This window comes from Odocoileus virginianus, chromosome X, assembly GCF_023699985.2.
Source record: "Odocoileus virginianus isolate 20LAN1187 ecotype Illinois chromosome X, Ovbor_1.2, whole genome shotgun sequence".
NCBI lineage: Eukaryota > Metazoa > Chordata > Mammalia > Artiodactyla > Cervidae > Odocoileus > Odocoileus virginianus.
The window spans coordinates 51954789-51968965 of NC_069708.1; the positions used below are offsets into that span (position 1 = coordinate 51954789).

General features: G+C 41.9%; 1 protein-coding gene across 1 annotated transcript in view; it reads left to right on the forward strand.

Annotated features, from left to right (window-relative positions):
* Positions 1-9592: 9592 nt before the first annotated feature.
* The window catches only part of TRMT2B (tRNA methyltransferase 2 homolog B), a 57697-nt gene continuing 53112 nt past the window's right edge, over positions 9593-14177 (forward strand). Inside the window, 2 exon segments of the mRNA XM_070461904.1 lie at positions 9593-9724; positions 9818-9925. Of these exon segments, the coding sequence (XP_070318005.1) occupies positions 9593-9724; positions 9818-9925 (240 nt within the window).

The window sequence follows — 14177 nt, forward strand, 5'->3', positions numbered from 1 at the left end:
GCCCAGGGAGAGAAAAACATAAAAAGAGGAGCCAAAGCTCTCTTCTGTCTCTCTCCCGCATGCTGGGGAGCTCTTCTCTTTGCGTCTTTGGGTTGACATGCCCTCACACCTCGAAGATGGATTTTCCTGCTATTATCTAAATAAAATAGAGCTGTAACACTGATTTGTCTAAGAGCTATAACACGGTTCACTCGAGACTTGAGAGCTACAACGCAGTCTGTCCAAGATCCGAGAGCTGTGACATGCTGAGGGGGCTTTAATGTCCATCACTCCAAATCTTTGTTGTGACGAGACAAAAACTGAGGAGCATACACTAGCCTGACAGCCTTGAACTGAATGTGTGAGTTATATCAAAATCCCAACTGACAGGTAGATATACTGGGCAAATACTAAACTTCCTCTTTAACTCTTCAGGTTACTTCCAAAGGAGAACCAAGATCACATGGTACATGCATCAGGCTTCCATAATTGTTAGGACTAAGAAACTGAGCCTAACTCAGGATATGTCTAGCTGTTTCCAGAAATATTGTATTCTGTGAGGGCAGCCAATGCACTGTTTTCTCACGCTGGGTGGTGTCTCTAGCCAGTTGTCTGGTCTTCCTGGAGAGGCAACTAAAACCTGCAGATTGGAACATCCCCAGGATCCCTGAGCACTGAGCCATGAGGCAAGCACAAACCACCTGAGCTTCTTTTCAGCTGTAGGCTCTTCTGTTCTTGACCAGAGGCGATAGAGTACAGAGTACAGTTCCTCTGCTCCAGCAACACCAGCATCACTTGGGGATGTCTTACAAATGCACATTCTCAGGCCTTGCCCCCAGACCTACTGAATCAGAGTCTCTGGAAGATGGAACCCAGCAATCTGTGTTTTGAGAAGCCCTCTAGGGCATTTTGATGCATGCTAAAATTTGAGAGCCACTGGCAAAAAGTTAAAAGATTAAAAGTGGAGATGTGGCATCAGACTGTTGAATTCAAGTTCTGGTTCCATCACTTACAGTGTGACCTTGGGCAGGTTATTGATCCTTCTCTAAGCCTCAGTTATCACATCTATAAAATAGAGCTGCTAATTTTCTTCTCTGTAAAATAGGTACTTACACAGAATGATGTGTATAGAACACAGAGCACAGTATGAGGCACAAAGTAAGGATTCAATAAATGTTGGATACTTTGGCTCAGTGAGTAAAGAATACGCCTGCAACTCAGGAGACACAGGAGACTCGGGTTTGATCCCTGTGTCAGGAAGATTCCCTTGGAGGAGGAAATGGCAACCTACTCTAGTATTCTTGCCTGAAAAAATCCCAAGAACAGGGGACCCCAGGTGGGCTACAGTTCAGAGAGTTGCAAAGAGTTGGACACAACTGAGTGACTAAACACACACACACTCATTATTATTATTATATGGGCTGCTCTGGATGCAGTAAGTCTTTACATAGGAACCTTCACATTGAGAACTTTTAAAGATGCAAACATAAGTTTGCATGTCCAAATCCACAAGTTAGTTCACACATCTGGTGTACATTGTCATATGCGTGCATCTGTTACTAAGTGGTTGTGTTTTTGTGCACTTTACTGTACAGTAATGTCTAGAGTACAGTAGTACAGTATCTCTAATTCAAGCTCCAGATGTCTAGAAGCAAGCATAAAAACAGTGGTGATGTAGCTGGTACTACTGTACTTTTAAAGGTATTGTACTGTAAGATTAAAATGTTTTATTTATTTTTTGTGTTTTATGTATTATTTGTGTGAAAAGTATTATAAACCTATTACAGTATAGCACTACATAGCCGATCATGTTAGTTGGATATCTAGGCTAAATTTGTTGGACTTACAGACTGGACTTATGAACATGCTTTCAGAATGAAACTCATTTGTATGTAGGGCACAATGTAATCACCTTTCATTTCCAACATGATTGGGTTCCCTTGGAAAATATCCTGATTATAAGATCATAAACCTAGTAGTGTATCTTAACTCAGTGAAGTGAGTGAAAGTTGCTCAGTCGTGTAAAACTCTTTGTGACCCCATGGACTATACAGTCCATGGAATTCTCCAGGCCAGAATACTGGAGTGGGTAGCCTTTCCCTTCTCCAGGAGATCTTCCCAACCCAGGAGTCAAACCCAGGTCTTCCCCATTTCAGGCAGATTCTTTACCAGCTGAGCCACAAGGGAAGCCCAAACTACTCAGTGGGGATGGGGCAAAAAGTATTTCATCTACCAGTTTCTTCAGCGATTCATGGAACATAAAAGTGGGGGCATGACTCAGAAGCAATCTAGTTCTACCACTCCATTCAACCTAATAATGCCTCTTAAAAAAAATCCAGGCACACAGCATCAGGAAAGAAGGTAGAAATGAGTGTTTGTGTTATTGAGTGTCGGGAGCCATTATGGGAGGTCCCACCCGTGACGACGTCATGAAGAAAATACCGGGCAGGCAAGGCCGTCTAGGATAAGGGACCCTTCAGGTTGGCCTCGGCCTCTACCCTACCCTGTATCCTCCCCCCTTTTCTGCTGTTGTTCTTGTTTGCCCTGATGCGGATTCTTGTGTTGCCTGCCGAGAGCTCTCCTGCTCCTCTTTTACTGAATGAGGACCAACTTAAAACCTTAATTAATAAATCTCCTGGATGCTGGTACCCTGTGAAGGGGCCAGGGATGAAGGAAATGCTTCAATTCAAACCCTTTTGCTGGCATTCTGGCTTGTTTGATAAATGTGTGCTCTCATTGCACAAAATGCTCATAATTGTTCTAAACATCCTAAGCACAGTATGCTAACAAAAGAAACTATTAAGCATAGGCCCCTTCGCGGGGTGAGAAAAGCTCCACAAATATTATAGCCACAAATGTGCCTAATAGAAAATAGTTTAGATAGAGATTAGCTGGTGACTTCTTGCAGGTAATTAACTTTTAGACTAAGAGCCTGTTTTGTGCCATATCTGCTGTTTTTGCAATCCTTTGCATTTCTGTTCCATAAAAATGTAATCCTATCTAGTTCCCATAGACATGACACCTAATAGAAAGAAAATAGATTAACCACAAAAAAGACAGGGTCAGCTACTGAAGTTGCTTAAAGTTGCACCAGGTGTAAGCCCTAAATTGTCAACAGGCCTGAAAGCCAAAAGATATTATGCATAGAGATTAACCATTAAAAAGGCCCTAATAGGCACAGAGCCCTTTGGGGGGTGAGGAAGCCCTATTAGAAAATACAAAAAATATTGTTTTAAAAATGGTTATTAGATCAACATTTGATTGATGTTAATGTGCTGAGGTTGTGCAGTGGAAACTATTGTTAATATAGTTAGAGATATAGTAAAATAAGAGTTCAGCCCTAGTGTAAAAACAATAAGATAATTGTTAATTTTAACCAAGAGTGCTAAACAGGGGCTGCCTCACCAGAGCCACAGAGTCTTTGTGTGTTAAACTTTTTAGATAAATTTAGCTGAGAATTTCTGCAAAAAGACTGACTTTTATGTTAACAGGATTGTATTTCTATTATGTTGTGACTTGCTGTACCATGAGACTGCCAATTTTCTGTTTTCTGCTAACCTCAAGGCCAGAAGATAATGTACAAAAAATCTATGGGGAAGACTCTCATAAACAAAAAATATACAGAGCACACCTGGTTTCCTGAAGGACAAGCTGATATAATGTTAAACTAAGTCTGTATGCTTATCTGCCCCTTAGAAATGTACCAACTTAGGGTATAAAGGCGATGGTGAAAAATAAAGCAAGTGCCAGACTCTGCCGCATATCCTGGTCTGGTCTCTCTTTCTCTCTCTCTCTCCCTAGCAGACTTGGCCCCATCAAGGCCGGTCCTACGTGTCTCTCTTTCGCCAACGCCGTTCATCCTGAGGGTTCCCCTGGATCCTGCTGGGGCTGGACCCCGGCAATTGAGGGCTTACTGAGGATGACAATATGGAAAAGATTGAAATTTTAGCCTCTAGGTAGTTGTAGAATTTGTGCCCTTGGTGCTTAGTCCCAGGCATGAAGCCAAGGTTCATGTACTGATAGCATTCCAATGTAGAGCAGGACATGGAATAGGTGTCCCCATGTTATTTCTCTACATCTAGCTCTAAGGGATGAGCTGTCAAAGCTGGAATGCTATTGACATTGAATTGCAAATTTCAATGCTATATAAAAGCAAAGGGTTGAGACCTTATTAAGTGAGAAAATGAACTTTAGCACCACCCATGTAAATGTGAGGTAGTGAATATCTGTGTTACCCTAGAAACCAGAACATAAAAGTAGCTAGGTAGTTTGGTGACAGTTTCCAGGGTAATTCCTCCCACCTCCAACATAACAGCTTTCCTATTATGTTAACTTTTTTTTTCTGCATGCCCACTGGACCTTCACTTGATGTTCCACTATCATCTCTTTCTCCCAAAAGCTTCCCTTTTTGACTTCCCTATTTTTGTAAGTGCCATTCTCCTAAGTACTATCATTCAAAATGCTTGATGTTTATCAGGTAATTGAAGGGCCCCCAAGGTAATGTGTATCTCCAAACCTAAGAGGTAGAGTTTAGAAAAAATTAGACACATATATCAGAAAGCGATAGACTCTTCAATTGAAAAAATTTAAAAAGCTCACAGTGGATGAAACTAGCCATCTGTGATTCTTCCTTGAAGCAACTTCTTGTGAATATAATTTGCAGATATACTGCCAATGAGATTAAGATGCTTCCCAATATCTCACTTGGGAGCTACCAACCTAGAATGTAATTCATGTAAGATGAGCTGTTACCTTGGCAACTGTGACATGTAATGAGGCCAGGAGGCAGTTAATAATGTAATGACAGAAGATTCTGGTAACTAGTTAGAGATGGTGGAAAAAGACCATTGGAGAGTCAGTGTTTATCCATCTTTGATTAAGTAACAGAAACACTGATCTGATAAATGTGTTACATATAACCCAGTCAAAGAGCTCCATCAAAACCATTTAGCTCCATATATTCAAACTAAAAATGGTTGTTAGTTTGGTTTCTCAGATACATTCATGGCTGGTAGGTATAACCTTATATAGGAGATAAGAATGTTTTAGTCTCTAGAAACTATATTCCTCACTGGCACTATGTCTCCTATAAATCTGCTTAGTGTAAGTTAGTCCCTCAGAGTCTAAACCACTTCCCTGTGAACTGATGAAATCTAGTTATCAGTTTCACATACTATGGGAGTTTCACTAAGATTCATCAATTCACTTTTTCTCTGGTATTTTAGGTGTTTTCTCCCCTAATTATCAGTGTAATGACTGTTCATTGTAGAAAACATTGGAAAGTACAGAAAAGGAAAAATGGAAAAAAAATTTGTAAATGGTCACCCCAAGTCCACTCTTTAGAAGCAACCATTGTCTTCCAATGCATTTTTTTCTTTACAAATTTAAAATTATACTGAGTGCACGAGTCTTTATCCTGCTCTTTTCACTTAGGATTACCTTCTACACACACTTTCATGTCATTATAGACTTTTCAAAGACACAATTTTAAGTAAATTTTTTATTGACATATAACATGCATACAGAAAAGCACACATATCAAGAGTATCACAATGAATTTTCACAAAGTGAATACATCTTTATAACCAGCACCCAGATGAAGAAATAAAATACTATCTGCACCTCAGAAGCCTCTTTATGCCCCCTGGCAGCCACTCCCTGCACCCTAAAGGGCATCCTGATTTCTAACACCATGCCACAAGCATAATTTTTAGTGTCTCTGTAATTGTCTATGTACGACCATATTTTATGTAACCATTCCCTATTCTTCTAATGTTGGACCTTGAAGATGGTTTTTTATTTTTAACTTTGAGACCCTCTGGTCATGTATCTTTGTTCACATCTCTACTTGCTTAAAATACATGTCTAGAGGTGGAATTTCTGGGGCAAATAGTATGAAAATTTTAAAAGCTTTGGATTCTAATTGCTTTCCAGGAAATTTGTATCAATTTACAATTCCACCAGCAATGTGTGAGAGCATCTGCCTCACTGTCCATGGACTACTTTCAGTAACATTGGTTCTTTTTTTCATTAATTTTATAGATAAAATAATATTATCTACATGATGTAGTTGGCATGTTCTGTCATTATTAGAGAGGTAGAACAAAGCAATTTTTGACCACTTATGTTTCTTTCCCTGTGAATTATCTCTCTGTGCCTTTGCCAAGGTCTCTGTTGGGGTCATTGGGTTTTTCTTATCAGTTTATGTAGCTCTTTATGCAATAAAATAATGCTCTTTTGCCATAGTCATATATATTTTTCTGTTTATGACTGAATTTGTTAATTAAATTTTTGTCATATATAAGTTTTTCAGATTTGTGTCCTAAAATCTACCTACATGGTGGTTTCTCGCACTGCTAAAGTTTTCCTATGTCCAAATTTTAGAGGTATAATCATCTATATTTTAGGGCTTTTATGATTTGATTTTTTTTTTTTTTTACCTTCAGTTAATTCATCTGGAATTTTGAGTTGTTGCCTGGTAGTGGGCTCAAATTTTCATGGGTATCACTGGAGTGCTTATTAAAAGCCCAATATGCCTGAGCCTACCCACCCTGGGATTTTGATTCTGTAGGTGTGGAGTAGGGCTCAGAAACCTACGTGTGTTACAATCATCCCCTGCATAAGTTGCTCATGGGCTTCTGTGCACATGTTAAAACACTCTTACAGAATACAGTGTAGCCTGCCTTGGTACAAAGACTCAGCACCTCCCATCTTGATGACACAGCTCCTAGAATTCCCTTCCAGGAACATCTCATGAAAAACTCTTCACCAGTTGCCTGTTGTTAAGGGAACTAGATCAAACCCTGCATCCCAGCACTCCAACTTCAGGCCCTTCGTTTTTTATTCTATTTAATAAAAATATTTAATTTGCCAAAATGTATAAAAATACAGTAGGAGGAATTCCCTGGCAGTCCAATGGATCTAAGATCCAGCAAGATGCAGGGTAAAAAGGCACCACAATCTTTTCCAACTCGGCCTGCCTCCTCCTGGGCCTTGGACCTTGGACACACATGGACACATATTGCTCATTCCTGTTTTCATGCTGCAGCCCCCACCTCCTCTCAAGTGATTAAAGTTCTATGCATCTCATTCTCTTCCTTCCTTGACTACCAAGAAGATCTGCTGCTTTCCTGGAATTACCAAAACCTATGGTTGTATATTCTAACTTTGTGCGTCTTATCTTTCCATCAGGTCACACACTCTGAAGGGCGCGGTCTGTGTCTATCCCTTGTGGCCTCTAACACAGGCCAAGAGGCCAGGAAAGCACACCTAAAGAATGTGGTTAATGGAACCAAACCAGACCTCACTGCCAAGTGATTTTATTTTTTTTTCAAGTGATTTTAATGCATGTTATTTCTGAGAGCTAATTCCATAGCCTCAGAAATTCTTTCCTTGTCCAAAATGAGAATATTTGACAGTTTTCTAGAGACTTCATTTTGTAGTGATTTGGTTTGCTGATAACAAAGTTAAGCAAAGGTTATTTTGGTTTCAGCTCTTATTTAATTTAACAATATGTCTTATCATCTATGACATGTTCATTTATTGACTTGCCAGTTGAAGAGTCTAACCTTTTCCATAATATGGGATATTTCTTTCCCCTCTTACATATGTAATGATTTCTCTTGTAGAGTAGACCATGGTTTATCAGATTAAACATATATAAAAGAGTTAATGGATAAATAATTACATTATAGCTTCCTTAATCTCTTTTCTCTCTGCACACCTCAGGGTTTTCCGTTCTCAAATAGCAGACCTGCTTTAAATGAGTTTACTTGGATGCTCAGAGGAGGTGGGGGTGGAGGTGTCCAAAGATGCACTTTTCCTTTCAGTAGAGGAGGTGGGATTCAATTCAATTCATCAAATATTTATTGAGCTCCTATTGGGCACCTGGCTCTGGGATAGACACAACAAAGGATGCCAAGATGAGGAATGATAAAGGATCAGAGTGCATCAGAAGGAGAAGAAATGGGAAGAAGAGGTGAGGAAAAGAGTAGGGCTGACTTTCTGAATAAGAGAGAATTAAAAGGAGAGAGAGAAGAGACCTGAAGGTGCAGTCTCTGGCCTGGTCTCACTTACTAGCTCAGCATAGAATTAGAAACCTGAAGTAACACTTTGAGCTCCCATTTTGCTCAAGAGCCATTAGAGCAGTCAGGAAGGCCACAATTTGAGTCAAAGTGAGTGCCTGCTCAAATCTTTAGAAATGGAAAGCAAAAGTCTCTCTTTTTTTCTTTTCTTTTTTAGTGGATTAAATTTTTTTTCATTGGGGTATAGTTGATTTACAATACTCTTAGTTTCAGGTGTACAACATAAAGACTCAAATTTTTTATATATTAAAAAATATAAAATTCCCTGTGCTGTCCAATACATCCTTGTAGCTTATTTATTTTGTACATCATATGAAGATCTCTTTTTAAAAAAGGTATATATTCACATGTGTGCATGTGTGTGTATACACACACAGTATATACAATTATTTTTGAATGATAATAGCTAACATTTATTGAGTGTGTGCTTATTCTGTTCTTAGCATCTTGCATGTATTACCTTTGTTAATCTTTCTCACAACCCAGTGAGATAGGTGCAATTATCATGGACATTTTTTTCAGATGAAAAAACTGAGGCACTCAGCAATTATGTAATTGGCTCAAATTCACACAGCTTATAAGTGGCAGATATGTGCTTTGAACCTTGGTCTGGTGGACAGTGTCCTTCCCTGGTGGCTCAGCCTGTAAAGAATCCGCCTGCAATGCAGGACACTTGGGTTCCATCCCTGGGTCAGGAACATTCCCTGGAGAAGGGAATGGGCTAACCAGTCCAGTATTCTTGCCTGGAGAATTCCACGGACAGAGGAGCCTGGTGGGCTACAGTCCATGGGGGTCGCATGGCTGTTAAGTGAGTTGCTGGTCCATGTTTAATTTTAAGTGCTGTACTCACTAGGGTAATACTTTGCCTCACATATAGTAGGCATATTTTGCTTTGAATAAATAAATGCTGACTATAAAGTGCTTTCATTTAAGCCCAATTAAGCATACAAATCAAGTGTCATAAAATGAGATTCGCTTTGTTGTAAATTTTATTCTGTTAAAGTAACTTTTTTGCAGCACACATGTGTGCATCCATCAACATTGTGATTTGAGGAAACTCTACATCTCCCAATCTTCCATTCCATTAAGGATCTGATGCCTGTGACTACCACTAGAAAACTATTCTTTCAGTTGAAAGAGTTAAATGGGCCTGGTGGACTGGGAAGACCCAGAGGGATCGGGTGGAGAGGGAGGTGGGAGGGGGGACTGGGATGGGGAATACATGTAAATCCATGGCTAATTCATTTCAATGTATGACAAAAACTACTGTAATGATGTAAAGTAATTAGCCTCCAACTAATAAAAATAAATGGAAAAAAAAAAAAAAAGAGTTAAACGGCAAGCACCCGGGACAGGCTTAGGGCTGTTTACACCACAGGGGGATTCCTAAGCGATTTTGGAAGTTTATTCAGGTCCACCAATGGGAGGGTGAGGAGAGCAGGCAGTGGGCAGGGTCACGCAGAGGGGCGGGGTGGGGGGAACTTGGGCGCGGAGGCGCCGGGCTGTAGGGCCAGTAGTGCTTCGGCGGAATGTCTCCAGAGGAAGTGCCCCAGGCAAACTCGTGGGACTGGCTCCTGAGACCGGTTGCCCGGGGCCGGGCCGCTAGTTCTGGGCAGAAACTCCGCGTCCTGCCGCGCCTGCTCTCGGGAACTCGCGGCGCCGTGCGCACCAGGAAGTGACTCTCCCCAGCGGCTGCGATCCGGGCCCTTAGCTTAGTCTTTTCGTTGACCGCCTCCGGGTTGTATTGGTTACAGAAGGTAAGAGGGGTGCGTGAAGTGTCCGAAAACCCGACTTGGATATTTCCTACAGTACAGAAAACTGTTTACTGCGCCAAACTGCCCGCCGGGCGGGGTGGAGGGAAGGTAGGCGGGGTGGGAGGGGACGACCCCACGCTGGCTGCACTTGGGCGCGTCCTGCCCTGCGTCCTTCTGTCTGTCCTCTGACCTCCGGGTTCCCGGCTCCCCAGACCCTGCAGCCGGCCAAAGTTCAGTAGTAGCCTTTTCTAGTGTCTCTTCTTGTTAGGCTTCTTACAGACTCGGTGGGCAGAACTTGCCCAAAGAGGAAAGGGATGGTGGGGCTGTTGAATGGGGGTCTGGTGGGGGAAGGAAGGGCCTGACGGCACGAGGGCTGCAGTCACGGATGCGCGGTAAACCCGTCTGTCCATCTGGTTTAGCCAGGAAGTGTGTCTGGGACCAGGTCAACTGAAAGAAAGGTGAATGGAGAATGTAAGCAGGATCTTTTTCCACGAGTGAACATTTGCTCCGAGGAGATCCATGGCTGTGTGAGGATCAGACCTACCACACAGTCTCTGCTTTGAACCTCTCTGAGCATTTCAGGCTGGTTCGCTCTTCAGTCCTGGAGACTTAGTTTATCTTCATGTCTGGCGACTTTGGACCCTGGGTGCCCTTTCTGATCAATTCCTGAGGCAGAAGTAGAGAGATTGTCACAGTCTTTTTTTTTTTTTTTTGAACCCAAGCATTTACTTAAAACAGGAAACTATAAAAACAAAATAGCCTTTTCTGTGAACAAATGCCCCCTCTGTCATCAAGAAACAGATATAACTCACTTTGGTATTACTATACTGCCTCTGAACATGTATTTCACTACAGAAATTACTGAGTATGATAAGAGGTTCTTTACCAGGAGAGATGTCTGGTTGGCACCTTGAAATAGTAGAGGTCTACTGTAGACTATATCTGATCATTTGGAGAAGGAAATCTAGAAAGACAAGGGGTACGAGGCAAGTGGAGCACAGTCATTGTGGCAGTCAGGAGGGAAAGGGGCCACACAAAAGTCTAGATGTTATGGGGTAGAGATAGCTTTCTTCAAATACCTCAGCTCCCCTGCCAACCCCACTAAGGCGTGTGACTTCCTTCCTTCCTTGCCAGCTGGAGGGACAGTGCCCCTTTCCTGGATGAGCACTGCTCCCTCTCTCTGTAGTGGGGCCTCCTCAGTGCCCCCTCCAAACCACTCTTTATTCTTTGTCTCCTGCACCTTCACTCAATTCCTCTCTCTGGCTTTTGCTTTTCCTTATATTAAGTACACACGTGTCTCACCTTGGAAAAAGGTCTTTCACAGGTCACACATTTAATAATATTAACAGGTGGTGCAGAGTGAGCCTTGTTTCATCACACTCCAGCAAGCACTGAGATTAGGAAGGTTTGTGTGTGTGTGTGTTTTAATTAATTAATTAGGCTATATCAGGTCTTAGTTGTGGCATGTGGGATCTTTCGTTGCAATGCACCGATTCTCTAGTTGTGGCACACGGGCTCAAGTATTTGTGGTGTGCAGGCTCCAGAGCGCACCGGTTTTAGTAGTTGGAGCACGCGGCTCTATAGTTGTTCTGTGCCAGCTTAGTTGCTCAGAGGCATGTGGGATCTTAGTTCCCTGACCAGGGATTGAACCCATGTCCCCTACAGTGGAAGGCTGATTCTTAAGCCCTAAACCACCAGGGAAGTCCCTGTGTGCTGTTTTTTTAAGTTTCCACATAATTGTTTTTGAGCTTTCCAGGTGACTCAGTCAGTAAAGAATCTGCCTGCAATGCAGGAGACCCACATTTGATCCCTGCGTTGGGAAGCTCCCTGGAGAAGGGAATGACTACCCAGTCCAGTATTCTTGCTTGGGAAATCCCTTGGACAGAGGAGCCTGGTGGGCTACAGTTCATGGGGTTGCAAAAAGTTGGACCCGACTTAGCGACTAAACAACAACAATAATAGTTTTTACCCTCACAGCACTCACATGCATTGTTACATCTTGCCAGGTTTGCAGGTTGGACACATTGAGGCACAAAGAAGTCAAGTGACACACTTTGAATCAGAGCCTGAGGCAGGACAGTGATACATGTTGAACACCTGCTGTGTTAGGCCCAGTCCTGAGTGCTTTCCATATATGAGGTCATTTAATTCTTACCACAACCCTGAAAGGTAGGTGTTACCAGTTCTCTTTCTATAGATGGGGACCCTGAGATTCATAGCACTTAAGTAACTTGCCCAAAGTCATAGAGTTAGTGAGAAGCAGAGCTGGGGTCCCGAACATGACCCAAAAGCCCATGTTCTTAATCACATGCCCTTTTCTGGGAATTGGTTGGAGTATGTTCATTTCCAAGGCAAACCATTCAGTATCACAGTAATCCAAGTCTATGCCCTGACCAGTAATGCTGAAGAAGCTGAAGTTGAATGGTTCTATGAAGACCTACAAGACCTTCTAGAATGAACACCCATAAAAGATGTCCTTTTCATTATAGGGGACTGGAATGCAAAAGTAGGAAGTCAAGAAATACCTGGGGTAACAGGCAAATTTGGGCTTGGAGTACAGAATGAAGCAGGGCAAAGGCTAATAGAGTTTTGCCCAAAGAATGCACTGGTCATAGCAAACACCCTCTTTCAACAACACGAGAGAAGACTCTACACATGGCTATCACCAGATGGTCAATACCGAAATCACATTGATTATATTCTTTGCGGCTAAAGATGGAGAAGCTCTGTACAGTCAGGAAAAACAAGAACGGGAGTTGACTGTGGCTCAGATTGTGAACTCCTTATTGTCAAATTCAGACTTAATTTTCTTTCTTAAATTAAAAAAAGTAGGGAAAACCACTAGACCATTCAGGTATGACCTAAATCAAATCCCTTATGATTATACAGTGGAAGTGAGAAATAGATTCAAGGGATTAGATCTGATAGAGTGCCTGAAGAACTATGGACGGAGGTTCATGACATTGTACAGGAGGCAGGGATCAAGACCATCCCAAGGAAAAAAAATGCAAAAGGTAAAATGGCTGTCTGAGGAGGCCTTACAAATAGCTGTGAAAAGAAGAGAAGTGAAAGGCAGTGGAGAAAAGGAAAGAGATACCCATTTGAATGCAGAGTTCCAAAGAATAGCAAGGAGAAATAAGAAAGCCTTCCTCAGTGATCAGTGCAAGGAAATAGAGGAAAACAGCAGAATGGGAAAGGCTAGCGATCTCTTCAAGAAAACTAGAGATAACAAGAGAATAAATATTCTATGCAAAACTGAGCACAATAAAGGACAGAAATGGTATGGACCTAACAGAAGCAGAAGATATTAAGAAGAGGTGGCAAGAATAAACAAAAGAACTGCACAAAAAAGGTCTTAATGACCCAGATAATCACGAGGGTGTGATCACTCACCTAGAGCCAGACATCTCGGAATGAGAAGTCAAGTGGGCCTTAGGAAGCATCACTACGAACGAAGTGAGTGGAGGTGATGGGATTCCAGTTGGACTATTTCAGATCCTAAAAGATGATGCTGTGAAAGTGCTGCACTCAATATGCCAGCAAATCTGGAAAAGTCAACAGTGGCCACAGGACTGGAAAAGGTCACTTTTCATTCCAATCCCAGAGAAAGGCAATGCTAAAGAATGCTCAAACTATTGCACAATTGCACTCATCTCACACTCTAGTAAAGTAATGCTCAAAATTCTTCAAGCCAGGCTTCAACAGTACATGAATTGTGAACCTCCAGATGTTCAAGGTGGTTTTAGAAAAGGCAGAGGAACCAGAGATCAAATTGCCAACATCTGCTGGATCATTACACCAAAGCTTTTGACTCTGTAGATCACAACAAACTGTGGAACATTCTTCAAGTGATGGGAATATCAGAGCACCTTACCTGCCTCTTGAGAAATCTGTATGCAGATCAGGAAGCAACAGTTAGAACTGGACATGGAACAACAGACTGGTTCCAAGTAGGGAAAGGAGTATGTCAAGGCTGTATATTGTCACCATGCTTATTTAACTTCTTTGCAGAGTACATCATGAGAAACACTGGGCTGGATGAAACACAAGCTGGAATCAAGATTGCTGGGAGAAATGTCAGTAACCTCAGATATGCAGATGACACCACCCTTACGGCAGAAAATGAAGAACTAAAGAGCCTCTTGATGGAAGTGAAAGAGGAGAGTGAAAAAGCTGGCTTAAAACTCATCATTCAGGAAACTAAGATCATGGCATCTGGTCCCATCACTTCATGGCAAATAGATGGGGAAAGAATGGAAACAGTGACAGACTTCAGTTTTGGGGGCTCCAAAATTATTCCAGATGGTGGCTGCAGCCATGAAATTAAAAGACACTTGCTCCTTGGAAGAAAGGTTATGAG